Consider the following 23,651-nt stretch of genomic DNA (forward strand, 5'->3'; position numbering starts at 1 on the left):
ATAAAAAGGAGTTATTAAAGCAAGTCAGAATTGCCTGGAGAGAAGGGGGTGCTTAATCATGAGCGCAGCCAGATTCGTATCATGCGGAATGTCAAGCTGTGTGTGGCCAAACATTCTTTCATATGCTTGGAACACCTTACAGATGAATGTATTAACATGTGGCCATGAAGAGGAGATTTTTTTTCTTGACTATATAAGTCAAAACTATTTTCAGTTACTAGTATATACAACAATCAACAATTTAAAGCATTAACAATCACACATTCTATGCAACAAACTCTTTTCATCGGCGAGCCCTGTTTTACTTTTAATGTTGAAGTGCTGCAGTACATCCTGGTAACAGCTTCATGCTAAACTACCGCTGAGCCTGATGAGGCTGACTCTTCAACAAGAATGTAAGTTCCAACGTCAGAGGAGCATATACTGTATCTCAAAAGAGGAAAAAGCAAGGGTATTTAGACCTATAAACCGATGGTAGCTGTCTCTTCTCATTGGGCTTCTAATCTAACGATGGAATGGTGCTCGGTCAGGGGCTTGGTGTGAGCTGCAACTACTCTCTCTCTCTCTGCCTGAGGTGATGAGTGGTGTCATAGCTCCTCAAGGTCTTCAAACGATACTCAATGAATCCATGATCCTTGCCATACAGGTATACTCCTGAAATATAAGAATGCATTGTAAGTCAAAGCTTTTTCTTGAGTCTCAACAAATTTGACTTTGGCACAGAGTTGACTATAACTGATGAAGATCTGATAGCAGTAGAAATACATGTAGTGGCATTCTTATGGAAGAAAACGAGAATAGGTTTATTATGAATGAACGGCGCAGCTGGCATGTTGGAACTTAAGTTACATTACGTTACGTTGAAGTTAACGTTTATCGAACTTAAGTCATGGAATCAGGCCAATCTGCACACAACTTTATTAGACATCTATGAGAAGGTATATAAAAGATTATAAAAAGTCCCCACATTGCCTGTATGTTTGCACGAGTTAATTAAGAAATAGATGAAATTTCCCTGTAAAGGCCATTTTTTTTTTTTTTTTTTTGGGGGGGGGGGGGGTCATGCCCATAACCTGAAAAACTTTGGGTCCTTGCCCCCTAACTAAACAAGGATGATCAACTCCTCGTTTGGTTGCTTAATTCTGTCCACTAGCTCTTGAGAAAAGTTGAAAATGTTGAAGTTTTTGCAAGCTAGATGAATAAGATACCATGTTACAAGGTATGTCACTTAAGCTTTCTGCTAAAGAGGGCTAAAAAAAGTTGTAGATCACATAAACTTACGAGTATAAACTTACATGTCCTTTTGCACGTACCTTGTGTGGTGTCTCACAAAGTGGGGTACTGCATCGCAACAGCCTTGGCTACAACATCCTTTGCTCACTACTTGGTATCTGAATTTAAAAAGAAAGCAAGAAGAATGTTAATCATATTCTAGGATGCAAATATATAACATCAAAAATTTGGCCCTCATTTTAATCTTTTAAGGGGCTGAACTATTTGTATGTTTGTTTTTTTTTTCTTGGCATTAATTTCTATTGCTATTCAGTACCACTGTTTCAAGTACATGCTACTTGAGCCAGATATCAGTTAATACATATGAAAATTTCATGCAGATAGGTTAAGAGTGAATGTGCACAGTTAGTAGAAAAAATTATACAAGATGTGATTACCCATTGAAGTTCATGGCACATCAACTCCCACTTTTTTATTAATCATTGTGATGATTAAATCATAAGTATTAAGGTCAAATCAATATACATGTGGTCCGATGGGGCTACCAAGAAAATAAGTCAGCGTGGAGTCTTGTACGTACACTCTGTTTACATGTCTCATACAAGTATACCAGTCTTTATTTTTAAATCTATAGCCATCACTTCATTAACAATGTTATACTTACCGGTCCCTTCTACTTTCTTTCTTTCTTTCTTTTTTTTTTTTTTTTTTTTTTGGGGGGGGGGGGCGCAAATTTTAGTCTGCTTTTCTCTATACTTGAGAAGACAAAAAAAAAAAATGAACAGGCAAATTACATGGTTATATATTGGATGGAAATGCAGTACCGGTACAAGACATGACAATGGGAAACTGGTATTCCAGACCAATTTTCAATAATTATGATAATATAATATATGAATAATAATAATATTTTAAATAACTGAACTTACGCTGTACAGTTTTCTGCTTCCATTTTCAACAACAAATATGCTGCAATGATCTGGGTGTGCAGATGTCTCCTCGGAACAGTCAGAACTTCTTCCCTCAGCTTTTGAAGTATCTCTTCCCCCTTGAAGTGATGTGTGTGTTGAATTCCTGGGCAAATAAGTAAAATTTAATGGTTTTATGAATAATACAAATGGCATGAGGATAGTAGGTTCCTCCAGTTTACATTATAAACTTGAAGAGCAATATCATTTAACATACATATTTGACATAAGCAACAGCTCTTCTGTCGATACGGCAAGTACACGGTACACATTTTTCTTAAATACAAGTACTAACCTGTCAAGACATTCATTTTCAGAGGGAAGGACAGCTCCAAAACTGCTCCATGAGGTATCTTGAAAATCATTTCTTCAAACAAAATAAAACCAACCAAGCATTCAGTCTCAATGTAGCCTCTTATGTAATTACTAAGACTCCAGAATGTAAAATAAATATAAATCAATTTCAAACTAGTCTCCCTTCATTAATCATAGTGGAAAACAACAGAATAGCTTACAGCAGGGTTAATGAATGGAAGTCCATATCTCAGAGGCTCCTTCGCTGATGTTGGCCCGGTGTTTCCAGCATTCGTCAACCCTGAATTCAATGGCTAGTCGTTGACCACATCTGGTACTTTGCAATCTGGTGATCTGCACCCTCTTCGTGTGACAGAGACTGTACAGCTATCAATATCTGTCTTTGCTCTCCAAATGATGACCCCTACACCGAGTTCCTTTAAATCACCATCACTCCCAAAGAGCTGTCATGTCTACGTCTTTATCTGGAGGAAAGTATGAAAACACAAGGTTCAGAAATGGATTTAGAACTCATTTCCACAAGACAATAATTATGCAGTTGTTTTGTCCACACAAACACTAAGTGAGCACCAATACAAAAGCTAGTAGGCCTAATTACTTTTTTAGCTACATCAGCATATTTAATGTTAGAATTAAAGACCCAAATATGATCTCTGCTGCCAAATTTCAATACCGGTGCCTAAGGTCACCTGTAACTTTCATTAAAAAAAAATGTTGAAAATAGTACCAGTCATCGTCTGCTACAAGGGGGATCGATCTCCATGATGTGTGAGCACGCTGATCTTCAGCTAGAAGTGTGATGTCACAGTGGACCAACACTTGAACACGAACAGTACACGCATCATACTTCTTACCTAGTACAGTAGTAGCATACATGTAGATGATCACGACACATGACGTGGGAGCTAGTGTGTAGGCCTACGTGGTATTCTCCCAGCTGTTTGGATGTTCGAATGTAGCGGCAAATAAAAGTCCTTTTTACTACATACAGTGTATATAATGAACAATAATCATAAATCACCAAATTTCACCATTCTTTATTACCGTACTGATCGAGATCACCATCTCATCTGGCAACACAGACCAGTGTCAGTGATTCGGCTGTCAACTCAACAATAGCAATGTAGAGTACGTGTCTGGCGCTAGGCGCTTCTAATCTATTGCTTTAATAGCACAGCTTAGTAACAGTTAAAGTTCGATCTCTACACTCGACCACAGTAATCTCTGTGTGATGATACAGCCCAGTCGCTGTACATTCAGACATACCTACTACGTACCGCGACTGGGCTGTGTATAGTTATGTGATGATATTATGCTTACGAATGTCAATTCAATGGCTAACGACCAACGTTTCATTCATCACTCATTTTTTTTGTTTAATAGTTCAAGCCCTAGATCCCAACGTGTACAATTAAACTAAAGTCTAAAGACTCAACGTATTATTAGATCCCAACACCTAGTGTGTACCAGTTGAGTTTCGGCCTCGGATTCTAGCTGTTCGTAAGCTAGGAGTTCTATGGTATGACCAGCCCCATATAGCTAACTGTGCCACGGGCGGCCCGGGGTTATTCGTGTAGAACCCTAAAGGTAACTTACTTATGGTCGTTTACGGAGAGGTGTATAACGTTAGACTAGCCCGTAATGCTGAAAAAACTCAACAAGTTATAATTAGATCGATCTATGGTTTGCTTACCTTCAAAAATGTGAATAATATCTCCGCTCCACTCAAATTTGAAGACAGACATTTTCTCACGTCCATCACGACATCCAGGCTCAGATTCTCACGATTGCACTTACACGCACGTAAATTTGTGATCCTATGCATAATACACGCACAGCTAGCACACAGGACGCAATTGCACACAGTCCACGCACAGGCGACGCGTCGCTGTTCAGGTAAACCTGCTCGCGCCCAAGCCAGGGGAAATTGCGGCTGGTGATTGGCTTAGAGTAAACACATGACAGGGGAATTCTCAATTTCTATTGGCCTAGCCAAATGCGTTTAATTATGTATTCACTCAGAATTCACTCGGCTTAATTTTCACTCGGAATTCACTCGGCGAATGGGTTTCACACAAATTTCACTCGTTACAAGAGTGAAATTCACTCGACAACGAGTGAAAGTCACTCTTAATTGAGTGAAATTTTATTCACTCCTTCCGAGGAGTGAATTATTCACTCGAAATTTTTTAGAGAGTAGTTGTGCGTGTTCTCTCTCTCCACCCCCCTCCCCTGACTCCCCCCCCCCCATTTTGCAGATGTATACCGCCTCTTCGATTTGCACCATAATGTATAAATTATAAACCATACTTTCTTGTTCCCGTTATAACTTAATACTGCAAGTGATGTGTATTAGCACCCTGCTTGAATATCACAATTATGATCACACCCATACATGTAAATCGTGCTACGTGTGTGCTTGTGTTTGGGTGTGTTCCTGTTAACCATATCGAACAAATAACTATGTTTTAACGATAGCCGTACATTTTTTTATAAATGAATTGTAATTCACAGGCATTTGCAGTTATAAAGATCTGTCCAGTAAGCCATAGAACGATTTGATATTGTTGTAATGTATGATTAAATTCAGCAAACTGAAAAAAGACACAATTATTTCTTTATTCTCATGAATATTCACCAAGATGCAATGATGATTGTGTATGTGTAATATCATATCATATAGATATGATAAAAATATATATCTCATATGGGTTTACAGACACACATACATGAATGTGTGTATACACAGATATTTCAGAAGGTCCCATATACCCTTGTTGTCAATAAATTGATTCTCGTTTCACTGTTGATAGAACTTAATAATGAATGCAGGATTTCAAAGTGTACACAGATTATGATAATTTCAATAGTGATATCAACCTCATACTAGCACCCTTTAAAAAACAACCATAAGAATATACTTTGTCTATAATGTTCTTCAAGCGCAGTGATTTGCTGTGGCCTCAGAGAGAATGAAGGGAGCCCCTCTGTCCAATCAATGCACTGATTGTTAATCGCGAGACACGAATTTTGGCAGCCACCTGCTACTTGACGAAATCTCGAAGAATGAACAAAATTTCGAGAACACCATTTAAGACTGTCTGGGAGAACCTCTCGAGGTATTGCCTTGTCCTACAGATAATTGCCCACAGACTTAATACTTGGCACGTTTCAACACAATGTCTACTGTCTGAGCGTAGCTTTACTATATGCCTGTACCTCCTGTATGTTCATAGCATTGCCAATTTTGACATTACTATTCAGTGCATGTCGTACTCTTTTACTGACAATAACTCTTCCAAAAGTCGTCTATGGTTCGTGCAAAAAGAATGAAAACTGACTGAAAGAAATTTCGTAAATTCAACTCCACACTTTCATGACTGAAATGGGGCTCTATTACGTATTTCATCATGATTTTAAATAGTTCTTTCAAAGCTGGTTCGTTTTATTCGGTTTTTTTTCCAATTTGAAGGAAAATGTATTGACCATGTAAGAATTGTATTTACGATTAATCAAGAGATTTGCATCCATGCTGTTGCAGTGGGGCTATAAAGCTGTACATTGGGAGACGCATTAGTAACACTATTAATGACTTATAATCAAATCACTTAGTAACCTAAAACAGAATGCTTTCATTGACAGGAAGGAAGGATATAAGTATCTCACCTCTCCGCCAAATCAGGAGATAAGTGACAACTTCCTCAAAAGAGCAGATTTCCTGATACATGCTTGTAATGCGAAGGGGAAATATATTATTAAAAAAAACCCGATAAGCTTCCGTACTTGTATGAAGAAATGTGCGAATAAAGTGCCACAAAAAGAGGCAAGACATAACCCGGCAAATCTCATTTGCCTCGAAGTGGTTTGTACCACTGGAATTAATTGCAAAGTTTCTCAAATGCTGAGCAGTTGCATATCCCGTTTAAAAATCACTGTCATTGATTGTCAACTCACGCTACACAGCATATCACATTGGCAATTTGGCTATAAAAAACAACAACAGTAATAATTTCTTCCTTAGCCCTCAGAACGTCATTAGGACTGTAATAATGTCGTTTTCCTTTAGAAGTTATGTGTGCCTCATAGAGCCATAGAAAGTAAGGAGGTATTTTACAAATATGACAATAATAGCTTGACGTCCGGATCCACCGTAACTACGAACACCCTAATTTAGCAGTGATTTACGAGATTAGGGGTCATCTGAGCTCAGCTAAAGGCAATCAGATTTAATGACTGATCGTCATTATTATTTGCTGAAAACTGTACAGCATTTATGAACATGAATATCCACCCCGCGTTCAAGTTGACTTAAAGGGTAAAATGAGACAATAATAACATTTTTCCTAAAACAGGACTAAAATGAGAGATGTAGAATCTGCACGCGTCATTTGCTTTTCAACTAGATCAGTAATCGCAGTGAGACAAGTGGAACATTCACAGGGATCACATGTTATGTGTAGATGACATAGTCATTGTATATCTTTAGTTTGTTTTTCCTGCCTGTTCCGTTCTTCTTTTCGTTTTTATCATTGTTATAGTCTTTTCTCTCTGTCGGTTTCGTCTGACGTCATGATGTCAAGATGTTCACACATGGAGTCCTTGACAAATCTTGAGCCCTTATCTTTTAGATTACTTCACAAAATTTACAAGCTATGCTATTCTTGTGGTTTCTCTTTTCCATAAACAGTTACAAAATAAAATTTTAGTTGCTTACCTGTTCATTTATCGAAATATAGAGATAAAATTACTATGACTGTATTGTGTATTATTGAAGTTTGTTTGATTTGAAATATTTTTCTCATGTGTAAGCGTTACGTATATTACCCTGTATTCCTTTATATGGAAATAACAATTAATCATTTGAATTGAATTGAACCGATGATGATATATTGGTCTCATGTCCTAGGTTTATGAGTTCTCTTTTTTCTCCTCAAAATATAACTGTATTTTCCCCGTATGTATACATAATTTACTTCTATTAGTTTGTTGTCTATCGTTTATCCTTCGCACTTTGTACTGTATATATGCTTATGATGGATTTTTCTGATTTGCCTTGTGTTATGTTTTGTTGGAAAGAAAATGAGAATGAAATAAATAAATTGAATTGAATTGAATTACGCTGTATATCACTGTTTCGTGCAAAAGAAAATTTAATATTCCATAACCCCCTCCTTGGGTGGGATCCTATTCGTATAAAATTCATTACAGCTAATATTGGTTATGGGATCGTTCTTCGTTTTCTTATTAGGCACCGCGGATATGAAATGCTCAAGATTGGGGGGGGGGGGGTGGGGGAGAGGGGGAGGATCTTACAAGTTACATTCATTGAATTTCCTCTCCCGTCCTGCCAGCCCTTCCCAGACATCAACACCACCACCTCCATCCCAAATATAATGTGCTCGTTTTCAACGAAGCGACTCTCGTGGCTGAATTGAGAGTTGCAAATTTTCAGTTTTCATATTCATATTCTTATATGTTATATATTTATTTCCATATTCTGAATGGAGGTATATTGCTATAGAATATGACAATCAACTTTGCTGTACGAATCAAGAAGGGATTTCCTCTGGAAATGAACGATTATTGAAGTCTGGTCTGAAAAAAAAAAAACAACCTAGTTTATCACCTCTGATACGAACAGTTGAGTCGCTATGACTTCTGTTCAACTAGAACGTGATCCATTAAAGATATAATCCTAACCCGTTGCTTGCCGAATTCTTTTGCAGCGTGCATCCATCCTATGTAGAATCGCGGGTGGACTGTTGCCCTTTATCTAATAAGTTGATAATATTTTCAACATAAGCCATCGTTGTTTTACCTCAAATCTGACATAGTATACATTATTTCATTATGTTTTGTACAATGTCAGCAACTTGTAACTAATTGGGAAGGGAACATAGACTGCTTGTTCCACGCATATACATGTACATGTATGTATGTATGTATGTATGTATGCATGCGTGTATGTATGTCTCACTCTTGGCACGTTGATAATCATGTATTGCATATCATGATATATAACTCACTTATTCAAACATCTCATATCATCACTTCGTAGCTAAATCAAAGCAGATTACTATAATAGACATACTTGTGGTTCACGCATATCCAGGATCACATGGTTGAGTAGAAAAAGACGTATGTGTCTGTGTTAAGCGCTCATGTAAGAATGTATCAGTGTCAATATCCTTGAGTACGTCTCTTTGTATCATTTTACCGCTCCCTCTCTCTTCCCCCTCTCTCTCCGTCTCTCTCGCTCTTCCTATTCTGTACATACACACACACACTCACACACACACATATCTCTATGATTATATATAGATTTATATGCAGTATAATCAGAATTATATATACGTGTATAATTATATGTATGAGTACACACTATATTATACATCTACACAGTTATATGGAAATACATGTAACACATATTTTTAATTGCTGATTATTCAAACCCCAGCTCTCCAAGTCTCATGGCAAGAGGCACGTCAGGTAAGACTTAACACACATAACACTTCATCAGACTTCTTCTTCTTTTGTTTCGTTTAATATGCACGATAAATACTTTACTCACAGGACACATTCCAAATATACAGAAACGCCAGCGAAGTAAACATACATAATCAAAGTAAACGTTAACATGTAGTCCCAAATGCAATGGAATAGCAAAAAGAGAGGCAAGAGAGGGGCCGAACGAGGAAAACCAGTTGAAAGTACAGTGCGTTGATATGATTTGTCTCCATAGTAACATAGATAATTCGACGTAATCATTAAACATCAATATGCAGTGAAACATGCTCATCAGCGGGGTCCATTAAGTCGTGAAATAATAATCAGGTCTGATGAATGATTATTCCTCCCCCCCCCCCCCCATCACGCGAAAGCCAGGAAGCATACAAACAGACAAATTGAAATATGTAATATCTTAGGTTATATCTTATATCTTGCAAACGTCACGCATTTCCCGCGCGTCATTTTTCCTCCCATGCACACAAGCCTATTTTTTTTCTTCTTATTTGAAACTCCTCATTCGTACCTTACTTGAGTATTCTTAACTGTCTCGGATCAGTCCATAAGAGAAAAGGGGGTTAGTCTACAAATAATCTAACCTCTTCTTAGGAATGATAAAATGAGTGCAGAAAGAATCTATAAATAGTTCGTGGAAATAGAGAGTTATTGGGGTCCAGGTGCTGCATTGTTTGTGATGTTTGCTGTGACACCAGGGGCAATGTTGTCAGCAGTAGTTGTCGCCTGGGTTGTCGCCTGGTTGCTCGCTGATGTCGAATTCGCCGAAGACTGAGCAGTTGTTGAGGCAGGACTAGCTGTAGTAGTCTTCGCCGTAGTTGGCGCTGTCGGTTTCACTGTTTTCTTGGCGAAGAATGGTGCTCTGGTTGTTTCTGGATAAATAAAAAAAAAATGAGTCCAATCGATTGTAAGAATTACACTCAATTTGGTTGTAGTCAAGTGTACATTACTTCAGTTTACTGAAAGGATAAGGTTTTTCAGTGCAGAAGTGGTATATAAAGTGCCTTTAACGATAACCTTCATTCTTTTTAAACAAACAAACATGGCAGTGTATTGGAAATATCCAGCTACCTTGGTAAAACTAAATTAAAATCAGATGTATATACATATATTTTAAATTAGAAAAATACACCACCAAACCAATTACTTATTCAACCCACAATGTTTTGTTGAATGAGCACTCTTAAACATTATAATTATGCATACATTCTTTTCTGAAGAGCCAGGGATTTGTGTCCTCAAACAGTGAGTATTCGATAAAATTGAGGACTCTAACTGCCATTTTTTTTCAATCAACAAAGTGTTGCTATCTCGATGTCACACTTATCTCATCTAATCTAGCTCATTTCTAATAGGGAAAAAAATAGATCCACAGAAAGTATACGCCGATCAATGCCATTAAACGAACATAACGCATGTAACCATAACAAGAGGACTAAGTCTTCCTCCTTCAAACTTCCCTTAAAGTGGGCAAAAATAATAATCACGGATTGAGAGAAAAGAGATTTTAAAAAATGGCATCAACAATCAAAAAAAGAAAGAAAAAGAATCGACTTACTTGAGCAGTAAAGCACATTCTGCTTCGAGGTGCAAACAGCTTCCATGACGTCACACGCACTCTTGAGGACCTCGCCCTGACTGAGGCAGAGCCTTCTCCAGAAGCCATGCTCAGGATCGAGGATCTGTTCGATGACGTCTCCCCCCTGGTCGATGACGTCGGAGATGGCATCCGTGCCGAAACAGCCTCCCTCTTCGATGAGCTCTCTCTGGTAGTAGCCACACATCAGGCTCAGCTTGCTTGTGATCCGCGACTGCTTCGTATCTGTAATTCGGAGTGCATGGAGTTCGAGGTTAAAAAGAACACAGAAACATAGACATATACATACACACACGCACGCACACACACACACACTTTTTTAAATGATAATTTATTCATTTTCACTAAAGACACAGATCTATACTGGTCTGTGCATCATTATTATAACAAAATATCAATTTGGACTCAATTAACACAAATATTTTAAGTATTGCATATTTACAAATAGCAGAAATATATATTCCTGTGCGGAAAACACACACGCGCGCACACACACACACACCGGTACACACACATCGGGCACAATCGAATGTCTTTGTTTTGCTCTTTTTTTTTTCATGTGGACAACTCTTATAAATCACCATTCATCTTCGTATTGAACTCTATTCTTTGTCGTTTTGCGCCGGATGCTTTTTTGTCATTGAAAATCATGAAGATGATGATGATAAGGATCACAAAACTAACATATTGCGGGCTGATTTATACTCAAGTCTGAAATATACAGCACTTTCAAGTGAAAAAAAAAACAAACATAAAAGGTTTTGTTTCCCTTTTTGCAAGTTAGGTTTATGAATTTTGTTTTACAGGATAAAATTGTTTTGCAAAATCTGTTTTAAAGATAAAAAAGGAGGTAAAGAATTTGTAGATATCGTCGAGTTGATGACCTCCATGGGTGTTGTTTGATGCTGTAAACCAATATACGGACTCACTGAAAAACAGTCCTGACGCAGCGGGGTTATTAAACCGTATTGAAATAAATCAAGTTAACAGACAACAATCAGAATCGTTACCAGCTACTGGAATGATTAAGTTATGACTTACATTGTCCGTGGACATGTGACAGAAGCATCACACAGGCAAAGAGAGTAGTCACCATCTTGATCTGTGAAGGGTTATAATAAAATCATGTGAGTATAAATCTTTCTAAAATCTAAATTCAGAATATGAATATGTAGAATAAATAACTAGCTGCCGTAAATGGAGAATTTGTTTTTGTACATCTGCAGTCCAGATAGGTTTTTTCTACAGAATTTGCTTTCCTGCTTTATAACTACACAAATCGGGGAAAAAAGTTCATTCCGGCGAGTCAAAATCATCCCAAACCGTGCGTATATTTTATTATGAATCCACTGCAGAAACCTAGTCAATCACACGGCGTTCTTACTTTGATAGCTATTGAGTGTTATGTGTTGGGAGCAAAAACTTACCGCAGAGGCCATTGTCGACAGTTAATACAGGTGTACCGGTGGTGTCCTAAAAAGCGTTAAGATTCAACACTCTGTAAAGGTGAATGGCTGATGCCTGGTAATGGGGGTTCTTGACAAAACTATCTGTATTTATACGCATTTCTCAAAGAATAGGCTCTTTCATGTTCTCAGTGGAAAAAGGTTTTCCAAACATCTATACCATTGATTGAATGGCTTGTCAAGAAGAAGAAAATGACATTTCATGGGCTTTCGTTAAGATGAGCAACTCGCCAGGAAGATTGTTTAGAAGCGATGTTGCCAACTTAGAGCTACCCTTTTTCTTCTCCTCTGATATTATTGTCTTCAAACAAGCGTAAGACTCTGGAGGAAGACTTTATTTTGTTTCTGTCGTGTAGACGGTCCTGATGTTTCCATTTACCATTGTTGCCTCGTCGAAGAGTTCTCAATTCATTTTCTTGGGAGAGAGAGTCATGAATGATAACATTATGTCGCAATTTAGCTGAACTTCTCCCGCCACTCTTCTACTGATGACATACGACCAAAACAAGCCCCCCCCCCCAAAAAAAAAAGAGAGATAATAATAATAATAATAATGCTTAGTTAAGAAGATTTTTACAAACACAAGCCCATAACTGATAACACAGCCTGTCCTTGCAATATATTTCATACGATTTTTTGTTTTGTTCTTGTTGTGATCATGGGAAACGAATTTAGAAAAGGGAATACAGTAGATACCTGTACGTTGATTTTTTTCCCCACCTTATAGTACAAATAACACAACTACCCTTGCTATATTTGCTGTGCTGGAAATCTTGGCTCTAAATAATTCGGTTGAACACTGTTGAATGAGTCAGCGTATACCTGCAGCTGACGCGTTAGATTCCATTGCCAACCGTTGTGCATTGTTACCAACCGACATCTTTGAACAAACGTACTTCACATTGACACGTTTCCCATTATTCTTTGGTTGCGTGGTACGGGCATTCTTCACGGTCTACACGCTAGGCTGCTTAACAAAATGCCTTGCATCGACGTAAATAAGTACTGAATTGATCAGTGTTTTAGTAGCAGCCATGGCAAATGAAATCCTGGCCATGCATACTAGGGCAGGATTCGAACCTACAACCTCCTGATCTTTGGAATAATGTAGAATTTTGTTGTCATACATACAGCAATTTGTGCCATATTTTGTGCCGTTATCACTGAAAACAGCATCAACTGACCACTTCGCAGGTATTTAGTTGAGCTAATTAGCCATTACATGTGATTTTGAATCCCTCCAAAGGTAAGTGCTAGTAATAAGATTTGGCTTTGAAGAAGAAAGCTATGTGATCTTATTTGATAATTATACTTTGACATGGCAACTCTTTCAACCCTCCCCCGCCCCCCCCCAAAAAAAAAAATCAAGAACCAATTATATTTCTATGATCAAAGGGAGATCGGACGAGACAATGGTTTAATGATTAAGTTTAGTATGTCATTGGTTCACAAAATATTATTTCTTGCGTCAGCTTTGCTCCAATTATAATGTTCCATGATCTATAAACAGGATTAAAATTATGCGATATAAGATCATGGTTGATGTGCGATCTGGAATATCTCTTCCTACCATGGCAATAATAATAATAATAAAAGCTGCAATTTTTATTGCGCCGATTCTATTTAATGAAATGATCAAGACCCACTAGAAGATGGAAAAATAAAGGTAAGATGCAGAAAAGAAATGGGAAAACTTAAAATACTACGAAACAAAAAACTTTTCAACTTATTCTTATCAGATAATCGATAATATAGTAAAGTCTAGTTGTTTTCTTCTTATACTCTCCCACACCCCTTTGCACGTTTGATGTAAGTAGGTCTGGATATCCACCATACCTATATTAAATGTGACATATTAAATTTGACATTAAATTTAAAATTGAATTAATTACTTTGAAACTAAATTGGACGTATCAAATGTGTCGTGTAGATAATGATGATTTTGATTGTTTGACTTTCACTTCCGAGCCCGTTTCTCGGAGTGAAAATAATGCGTCCTCATTGTGTCCTCAGCATTGCGCGATGCGAGGCCTATAATACGCCATCCCTGTCACCGCTCGACAATCGGCAGTCCTAGACGGGACTCTATAATGAACGGAAGTTGTTGATTAGGGGTGATAATATTGGCAATTTTTGCTGTGAATGGGGGCAAAGATAGTAGCTTGTCGCGTCTGTGTGAGATGTGAGTGATGACTATGACTAAGTGACTCTAAATCGCATGAGGGCGCTCTGTGAAATAGGTGTGAAGCCGAGAGTAAGTCCCAAACTGTAAACTCTTCTACTCGCCTATACCTCTCTTGCTCTTCTATCCCGTCACCCCCTCCTCCCCCCCCCCCCCCCCCGTCCCATTCTCCATTTATCTCACTCCTTCCTTTCTATAATATGTCTCTCCTCCTTGCTGTAGCGAGCATTGGATCTGCGACGCGAACGCTAAGACGACGCAGCATCCCAGGTTGAACAATGGAAACAGCTTGTTTCGCCCATGTGTAGAACACTATTGTTTTTTTTTTTTTGCGTGGTTAGCGTCGTCTTAGCGTTTTCGTCGCAGATCCTAGAGCTCGCTAATAACTTTTCACGCCGCTCTTTCTCATAAGCATTTTCTCATCCTCACGTTACAAGGTGAATTCCAATAGAATCACGAAGAGAGAAAAAAAAAGAAATGAGAATTTTCATAGGGTTGCGTTTTCACGCTCATGTTTTATTATGTGTAAAAAAAAAACCCCACATGATAACATGGAAATTATAGTACAAAACAAAACGAAACAAAGCAGAACAAAAGAAAACAAATAAATAACTTACTTTCACAAACTTGGCAATTGATTGGCGTAGGAAGAGTAACACAGATATAATGAAACAAAATAACGAGTTCATGGTTTGGCGCGAGAGTAACAAGCTATGTGATGTATCAGGACTGTCGGGAGGTACTATAAGTAGCAGACAAAAATGATGACAGTTATCACTAATCTATAGAAATCATTGAATGACGATAGAAATAAACTGAACCCGTAAACTACTTCTCTTACAGTGGACTGAGTTAGATTGAAATATGGAAAATAACGTGCAGTTCCCTTTTGTGTACATCGAGATCATAGCTGTGTCATTAAATTCATCTGTGATAAACATAGCAATGACAGTTCATGAATGATGAAGGGGATTGATATTTTGCAGCACTTTAGTGGTGAGCATGACTTGAATCTGATATGTCGCCATTTGCAAAAGATTTTCGACTAAATATACAATAATCCTCTGCTCAATGTTTACACTAATATACACGATAAATGGGTTTCGAAAATATTTTCTTTTTCATACGGAGCGCTTTCCGCTTTTCAATTTCCAGCTGAGATTTTAAGCTCTCATTATACTTTGTAGCCATTGCTGGGACCGGAGATCGATTAGTTCTTCGCTGATCGCTCTTTGCGCACTTTTTTGATATTGCTTGGCGCTTCCGTCGGTGGCATATCTGTAAGATAAAACAAGAACAAAGCAAAACAAACGATCAAAGCTATCGTTACAATGGCTAACAGATTGTGGGTTAAATCCAGTCCTACATAATAAAACAAGGACTGTTGCTTTTCTTTCCAATTTTACTATGAAAATAACACCGATAGATTTGAATTGACACGAATGTTCTCATATTGTTGTTGTTGTTTTTTCAGTTGATCTCTCATAATTAAACCAGCTGCCAAAGACCTGCAGTAATGCCGTAGATAATCTAAATTCCAATAACTACATGTAGACCATATTTATTGATGTATTTGAAGCACGACACGAGATTATGAAACCCACAAGCATTATTCCCTAAGTTCTATTCGGTGCTTTTTATGATTTCAGAAATCGTTCTTTCTCTTTCCCTAACCCCCCCCCCCTCTCTCTCTCTCTCCTTTCTTGGGTAATTGAACACACCATGTGGTGCGTCTCTTAGGTTCATTAATCATCATCAATAAAGAAGTCCGTAGATATTAGCTTAAAGACAAACTTGCATGTCTCCCGAAAGGGAAAGTAGGAGGAACGATGCTGAACTACCGAACTAATGGCAGCAACAACAAAAAAAGTATAAAAAGCACCAGAATCTACTACTCCTGGTACACGTCATGTTTTCTCTCATTTTATGACTGTTTTTTAATACTTTTCTTTCGTTATTCTTGTGTTTAATGCTCACGTTAAACACCCAGGAATTGCATGATTTTTTTCCGGTAATTTTATGTTTTATGAGTCAAACAATTGAAGTTCATAAGCTTTAATTTGCTAATATTATGATTACATTACCCCCAAAATTGTTCAGCTGTGTTGTATGCAATTGTGATAGGATATTACCATATTGTATCATCTGTCAACGCGCAAATGAAATCAGATCAAACCAGTTCTACTTACGTTTGCACTTCATGAGGTTGGCGCCTAGGTTGCACACGGCGTCCATGGCTGCGCAGCCGTCCTTGAGTTGTATCACTGACAGGCCGTTGGGCGAGTAGCAATACTTGCCCTTCTCCGCCTCCTCCAAGTACGTCTCGATATCCTCGCCGTCGATTGCCCCGGTCTCGATCTCGTCCACCTCGTCGATCACCTCTTCCATCACGTCCGGGTCGCACTGGCCGCCTTCGTCGAGCAGCTCCGACTGGAAGAGGTCGCAGGCCGCCGCCAGGTGGCGCGATATGAGCGACGTCATCATCACGCCTGGAATGACTGTGACCAATTAAGCGATGATAATCATTGTGGTAAGAATCCCGTTGAAAACCTTAAACATTCATAAAGTGCAACACGAGGTGACCAAGGGAACCGTTACTTCAAGAGGACTGCAAGTGTATGGAAGGCTATAATTTCTCGGCGTTTGCTTTAAAAACACGCGTCAATAAAATATATAGACATGTCTGTCGATCTCCGTGAAGAGAAAACCTAGGAAATAATACATTATTGATGATGTGATTGAACTTATTGAGGATGAATAATTCTTTGAGCCACTTTCGTCTGTTTGTGTGTAATAAAATATGTTATGCATACGTGCAACCCGTATTGTTTCTAGATTAATGGGTAATGTATCGATAATGGTTAATATGTACATCGGTTGAACGCAGAAACATGCCCAGTATAGCTCTTCTAGATAGGTTCGGCACACGTCCTGTTTGCAATTGGGTGCACGCAAGGGCCAGCGATATAATCACTTTACGTTATGTCGATTGTATTGAGAGATGCATCGTTGCAGAGCGTCGACCAAACATTACAAAAATTTTGTTCTTTTGTGTAGTTGGTGGGATTTTCTGGGGTTTTTTTTTAGAGGAAAATAGTTGTGACACATGTTTATCAATAGTGAGTCTGTCATATTAAAGGACAAGTCCAACTTCATATACATAAGGATTGAGAGAATGCAGCAATATTAGTAGAACACATCAGTGAAAGTTTGAGGAAAATTGTACAATCCGTTCAAAAGTTACGAATATTTTAAGTATCTGCGCAGTCACTGCTGGAAGAGAAGACTACTACAGTGTATGATGTCACATGCGTACAACTATATAAGGAAAATAAAAAGAGAATTTCACAAAACTTTACTTTTTGTATAAAATGCACATTTCTTCGACTTGCTACTGACGTATGTTAAGGGTATTATTATTCCCCCTGCCTTCTGAAAGAGAGAAGTCGAGTATTCTTTTGTTATGCGAGAAAAATGGAAATATGTTGAATTTTCTTTATTCTTTCTTTATATCGTTGTACTCATGTGACATCACAAGCTATAGTAGTCTTTTCATCCAGCCGTGACTGAGCAAAACTTCAAAAATTCATAACTTTTTAACAGATTGTCCGATTTTGCTCAAACTCTCACTGATGTGTTCGACTAATATTGCTGCATTCACTCAACCCACATGTCTATGAAGGTGAACTTGTCCTTTAAGAACAAAAATAAAGTCTTCTCAGACTATCAATATTGTCCTAATAAAGACAATCGCAGTTTCATCGGGTCGTTTGAAATTTAATGTTAAGCGCTATGAAATAAAAAATGATACTGATACTAACCTCTGCCGTGGACTTCATGGACCACGGTGCTAGCCATGAAAATGATGCAGAAAGCGGTGGCATATTTTGTCTGTGAATTAACGGAAAGATATTGAGAGAGTGAGAGAGATCAGTGCAGGAGCAGTAGGTATCAGTACAATGATTTTTTTTTTTTAAATTGAACGCATACATGTTTTTGTTTTTATTTCAATTTGGTCAAACTATTCATTTGCATACATTTGGATGCTTATGCTATAATGCCTAATTTGTTCTTTTTTATGTTTTGTTGGAAGAAAAAATGAGAATGACAATAAATGAATTCAGCGGAATTGCATGGAATTGAATTGTACGAACAAAGTAGAGAATTTACTTCGGAATATTTACTTTAGGGATAGCCTATTTTCATAAAAAGCTTGTTCCAACTTGATTTCAAGTATCAAAATCTGTTTGATAGAAACGTTTGAATTTCATTACACTTTATTGTTATAGTCTTCAAGGAAAATATTCACGAGTTTAAGTACCGGCCTTTCGACGCTCAGTACTATAAAAGGTTTCGACAACTTCACAACGTGGTTACACAGCACATGAAGTTAACTTACCGAGACATCCATTGTAGATTATCGCCCTCTATTGTCGAATACAACAAGCACTCTGATTGCAATCCTGCAAGACACTGTTGTTCTCAAGAATTTGACAACTTTTTGACAACTTTTCCGTTGATTAATGCTTGCTTGGCTTTGTTGAAGTCGAATGAAGCCACTACAATCACCACGCTATATATATTCTGTATATAGCCTCGAAGTTTGTCAGTGATTTCACTATTTTGTCCCAAAATCTGTCTTTTTAATTAAAGAAGTCAGACGATATTTGTGTGACCTAAGAATTGCAAGGATGTATGGGTGTGCGCGCGCTGTTCTTGAGCTGTCTGGCGACCTCATGGATTAGCGAAGAATGAGGGGGCAATCATTTCTGGAATTTATTTCAATCCACTCACAGACTCCTTGCAGGAATTGAAATATTGACGCCGTCTTTCAACATTTAATGTTCCTCACTATTCAAAAGGGATTTACATAGTCAAGGAAGGAGCAGTCGTGGAACTGAGTGATTACTTTCAGGATTATACACATTCACATTGGTTGAGGATAATGTCGTCTGTTGTTGAAATCCAAGGAGATGAACATCTTCTTTAATCGTTTAATCCGTGAACAAAGAAACCTTCCGATGAGGATTTCTTTTTTTCAAGGGAGTTCATGTATGAAGGTATGGACATTCATTCGGAAATAAAAAAAAAAAATCATGAAAAGGTCATAGACGACAGATGCATGGATTCATTGATTCGAGATGAGCCAACCAAGGATTTCTATTTAAAGTCAGCGATCAGAATCACAACCGGTCCTTAAGCCAATACCACAAGTAACAAATCTGCAGAGCGGCTGAACACTCAACACTAAACACTCTGCGTCATTAAAGTGGGGAGGTACTGTGGTATGGTACATGGATGCATAAATACTAAGAGACTCTGGGTTCGAATCTTACGAATGAAAAAAGTCGATTATCAAGTTTCCAGAGATGCCAAGATTCTCAACTGGCTAGGGGTGAGTAACTACGAGGCAGCATGGGGGAATTGGGTGGGGAGGTGGCGCCCCCGCCAACGGTAAGGAGTTTATTTTCCATACTGTATTGGTATTAGTAATTGTGCAATTTGGTGTACACCCATGATACAATTTTACTTGCATAACTCTCATCTGCTTGTGACATGGAAAATGGTTCTGAGAGACATCATTTTCCGCATTTTTTTTCCAGAATTCCCTTTCAGGGTAATTGAATCTTTACTTGTAGAATGTATAATTAACATGACGTTACCAATAGTAAATGATACAGTTCTTAAAGACCTCTGGATTATTTATAGTGAATAGATGAATCTTGTAAGAAACGGCCATGTATATATCCTCTAGCCAACTTCCTGGGAGGCGTGAGAAAAATGACTGCTTGGCGGGTTAGCACCGGTAGAGTAGCTGAGTTGTGAGACTCACACGGTAGGCGTGAGACTTGGTAGGCCTGAGTTTCGACCCCTCATCAAAGCGGGAAGTTCGTCAAGTGACAGCCAATGTGTCTGTTGCAGTATGTATGTATCTCCCTATTATAAGTCGTTTATTAGTGTATTTTGTTTGGAAAGCCTCTCAGAAACGGTTTGGGCAAATGTCCTCAAACCTCAAGGGTTTGAATTCCCCGATCAGGTGATACTAATCTTTTAACTTGGAACTAATTCGGGAGGGGTATGGTTTCTGTTTATCATAAATCATAAATGAAACGTAAGAGTGATATTGAATTGCAACAGCGTCTGTTAAAATCTCTTACTTTTCTTCTTCTACTTCGTTCCACACAAAACGAGACTGCTTCTGTATTTAAAGCTTCAAGTCCCTCTAAATCATTACATGATCAAGTCTGGCAGTCATGAATTAAAACATTTTTTACATCGTGTAAAGCTATATCATGGTTATGATTTCACTCGCCGCCATGACGTGACGAAGATTAAAATTCAATAACACATACACTTTGACAGTCCTAATTGACACCTCACATACTCGAGTGCGATTACAAAAAAAAAAAAAAAAAAAAAAAACAAACCCAGAAGGTCTTAATCAAAAATCAAATTAAGTAAGAGCTCTTTCCACATGGTGCTCATGTGAAACATGTGGGCCACAAGGTGTGACATTGATTAACAACATCAATTATAAAATACAGTTAATGGGAAATCACTGAATCAGAGACACTGAAATCGCTCAATGATTGTATAGAGCAATGTCACATTACATATCCTCGTGGAAGGAACTTACATCACAATAAGGGCCTATATGTAATTAAAACGTAGCGTTTTATTATTAGTGACGACAGTGCAGATATAAACCAAACAAACAAGACAATACAATACAGTGTGTCATGGAGCCATGAAAACAAACTGATTAAATGATTAGATGTCAGTAAGTCTACAGTACTTATTGAGAGAGATAGTTATATCAATAATTCCAACAACAGAAGGTATTTGTTGTCATTAGCAGCGCAATGACAGAGGGACTCATAGGCTTTATACTAGCAGAAATTAGGATGTTCGGAATAACTACTAATGATGGGTGCAGTATTCTTTAAAGCTGGATGCAAATTATGTTCGAGGGCACTTGAGGGCAATTATGTTGAGGATATTGAGGCTGATAAAAAAACCCGACAAAGACAGTGTTAAAGTAGACTAGCAGTACAACGTATTCTTTAAAGCTGAATCCAAAGTATGTTCGAGGGCACTTGAGGGCATTACTGTTGAGGATATTGAGGCTGATAATAAAAAAATAAAAAAAAAACCGACAAAGACGGTGTTAAAGTAGACTAGCAGTACAACGTATTCTTTAAAGCTGAATCCAAAGTATGTTCGAGGGCACTTGAGGGCAATAATGTTGAGGATATTGAGGCTGATAAAAACCAAACGACAAAGACAGTGTTAGAATAGACTAGCAGTACAACGTTTTCTTTAAAGCTAGATCCAAATTATGTTCGAGAGCACTTGAGGGCATTAATGTTTAGGATATTGAGGATGATAAAAACCAAACGACAAAGACAGTGATGGAATAGACTAGCAGTGCAACGTATTCTTGGCTCACCCTCGACTTATTACGTTATAAATTATGTTCGTCGATGAGGGGAGGGGAGCGGTATTTTTCCCCCATCGACTAGTCACGTACAGACAGCTGACTAATCCATTCACTTCACGACTAAAGGTTGACGATTTGGCTGTCATAGTGTTTACATGCTAGACCTGATTAGACGTTGTACATGGAGTGCCGCCCCCGCCCCGCCCCTCCCACCAGCTTTCTTCGAATAATATTCTACGAGTTCTCTGATAGGATGAAAACGATTCATTGAAGAGACTTTACAGTGACCGAGGCGCTAAAGTCATATATCGTCAACAATGGTCAAATTAAAAACAACTGATGTTCTCGAAACCGTTGTGTTCTTGATTTCGCTGACACTTGTTTTGCCTAACGCTAAATGCCCTTGCACTTAGAAATCCATAGACAAGTGTAAATTGGCTTAATTGACCCGCTAAGCGAAATAATAAGGGATGTTTTCGACTTTGTAACTGTCTAATCTGAACTGAGAAAGCAAAAACAAGACCCTTATAGGGGAATTAATATTTGCTTATTTAGATGCATAACATAAAGTATCTCAATGAAACCTATCAGGATACTCCCTGATCCGATGTGTAAATGTTGACGGCCTTATTGCTAATGACTTATTCTCGTGTCAGACACTCCCGTCATATCAGTCAAGAAATCAAATTCAAAGACATTGGAATCAGGAGAAAACGCGGAAACAAAGACAGATTACACGATGTCATTTTGGGAGTAGAAATTATCTTAACGTCATTTGAAATAATTACAGTGAGATCAGACATAAATATCATGGTATTTCAGATGATTGGGGATAAGAAGGAACTGCGTACAAGATGGCCATCAGGTAGACTGCAGCCTTAGATGAAAAAAGAGAAAATAGAAAGGAGTGTATATGTGACCGCGTAGCAATTGAACAACCAAAAAAATAACAGACGGCTTAATTTTATGACATAATTCAATAAAATGTTTGATTTAATAACATTAGCAGAGAGAACAATTCACGCATTGATACTGGAGATACTGGTACACTACTGCCATACGCCGTAATTGTCACTTCTGTTTACTACATGGCTTGCAATACGGCCAGTTTTAGTGATTACACTAAAAAACATACCGTCACCATTTCGAGCAACAACATAATATCACATTGGAATTGTGACGACAACAGCAACAACATTGGACAAATAATGAAATCATCGTCATCATAAGTATCAAAACTACACTCATTGGACAATGATGTATTGCAAAAAAAAAAAACCATTATTGTAGTAGCAGTGTACGGTTGAGAGTAGGGTTACCGATGGTCTTTAATAGAAGAAGTTAACATCAGTTAGGTATTCTTTACGTCAAACGTTGTTTAAAAAAAAGTGTCTAGCAAAAGATAACCAACGGGAAATCGTACGCCTGGGATACCTGCCAACATTGTCTATTCTTGCACCAGAAGCGACTTTATAGTGAGAGCGGATGGGGGAACTTGAGCGGAAGTGCTGGGGGAATGAATGAACTTGATGAATGAGAATTGTGTTGAATACATCGAAAAACCCTTTTCACGGTCAAAAGTGTAAGCTCTATGATATCCTTGATATTGTCTGAGAAAAATAGGGATTATCAAGGATTCCCTCCTTGCAAGCGATGTCGGTTATAAGAAGCTGCCTACTAGAATATGTGGACATTCGTCTGGCCGGATGTCACGCGCTATGTTACGCAGCATAATGGAGACACGGGTATGTGGAAGTATTTGAGTAGTAATCATTAACATTAAGCTTCATAGGCGATTACAGGGAAGTCCCATGAAAAGGTTAGTGTCGAAAACTCAAGAATACGTATAATAACTGAGGATATTCTGTCATTTTTGCAGAGGGCATATCACTTAATGAAATTCTGATTTTATGTTTCAAGCAACTAT

At 38.0% G+C, this 23,651-nt stretch overlaps 1 protein-coding gene across 1 annotated transcript; it reads right to left on the reverse strand.

Annotated features, from left to right (window-relative positions):
* Positions 1 to 15,493: 15,493 nt before the first annotated feature.
* On the reverse strand, positions 15,494 to 18,694 carry LOC139730409 (uncharacterized). The gene is made up of 4 exons (XM_071641269.1): positions 18,683 to 18,694; positions 18,105 to 18,174; positions 16,473 to 16,781; positions 15,494 to 15,561 (listed from the first exon to the last, which is right to left on the reverse strand). Exons 1-4 carry the CDS (start codon positions 18,692 to 18,694, stop codon positions 15,494 to 15,496), a joined length of 459 nt encoding a protein of 152 aa, XP_071497370.1.
* Positions 18,695 to 23,651: the final 4,957 nt, after the last annotated feature.

This window comes from Diadema antillarum, unplaced genomic scaffold (genome assembly GCF_040938485.1).
Source record: "Diadema antillarum isolate AM-2024a unplaced genomic scaffold, OU_Dant_1.0 seq00000310_RagTag, whole genome shotgun sequence".
NCBI lineage: Eukaryota > Metazoa > Echinodermata > Echinoidea > Diadematoida > Diadematidae > Diadema > Diadema antillarum.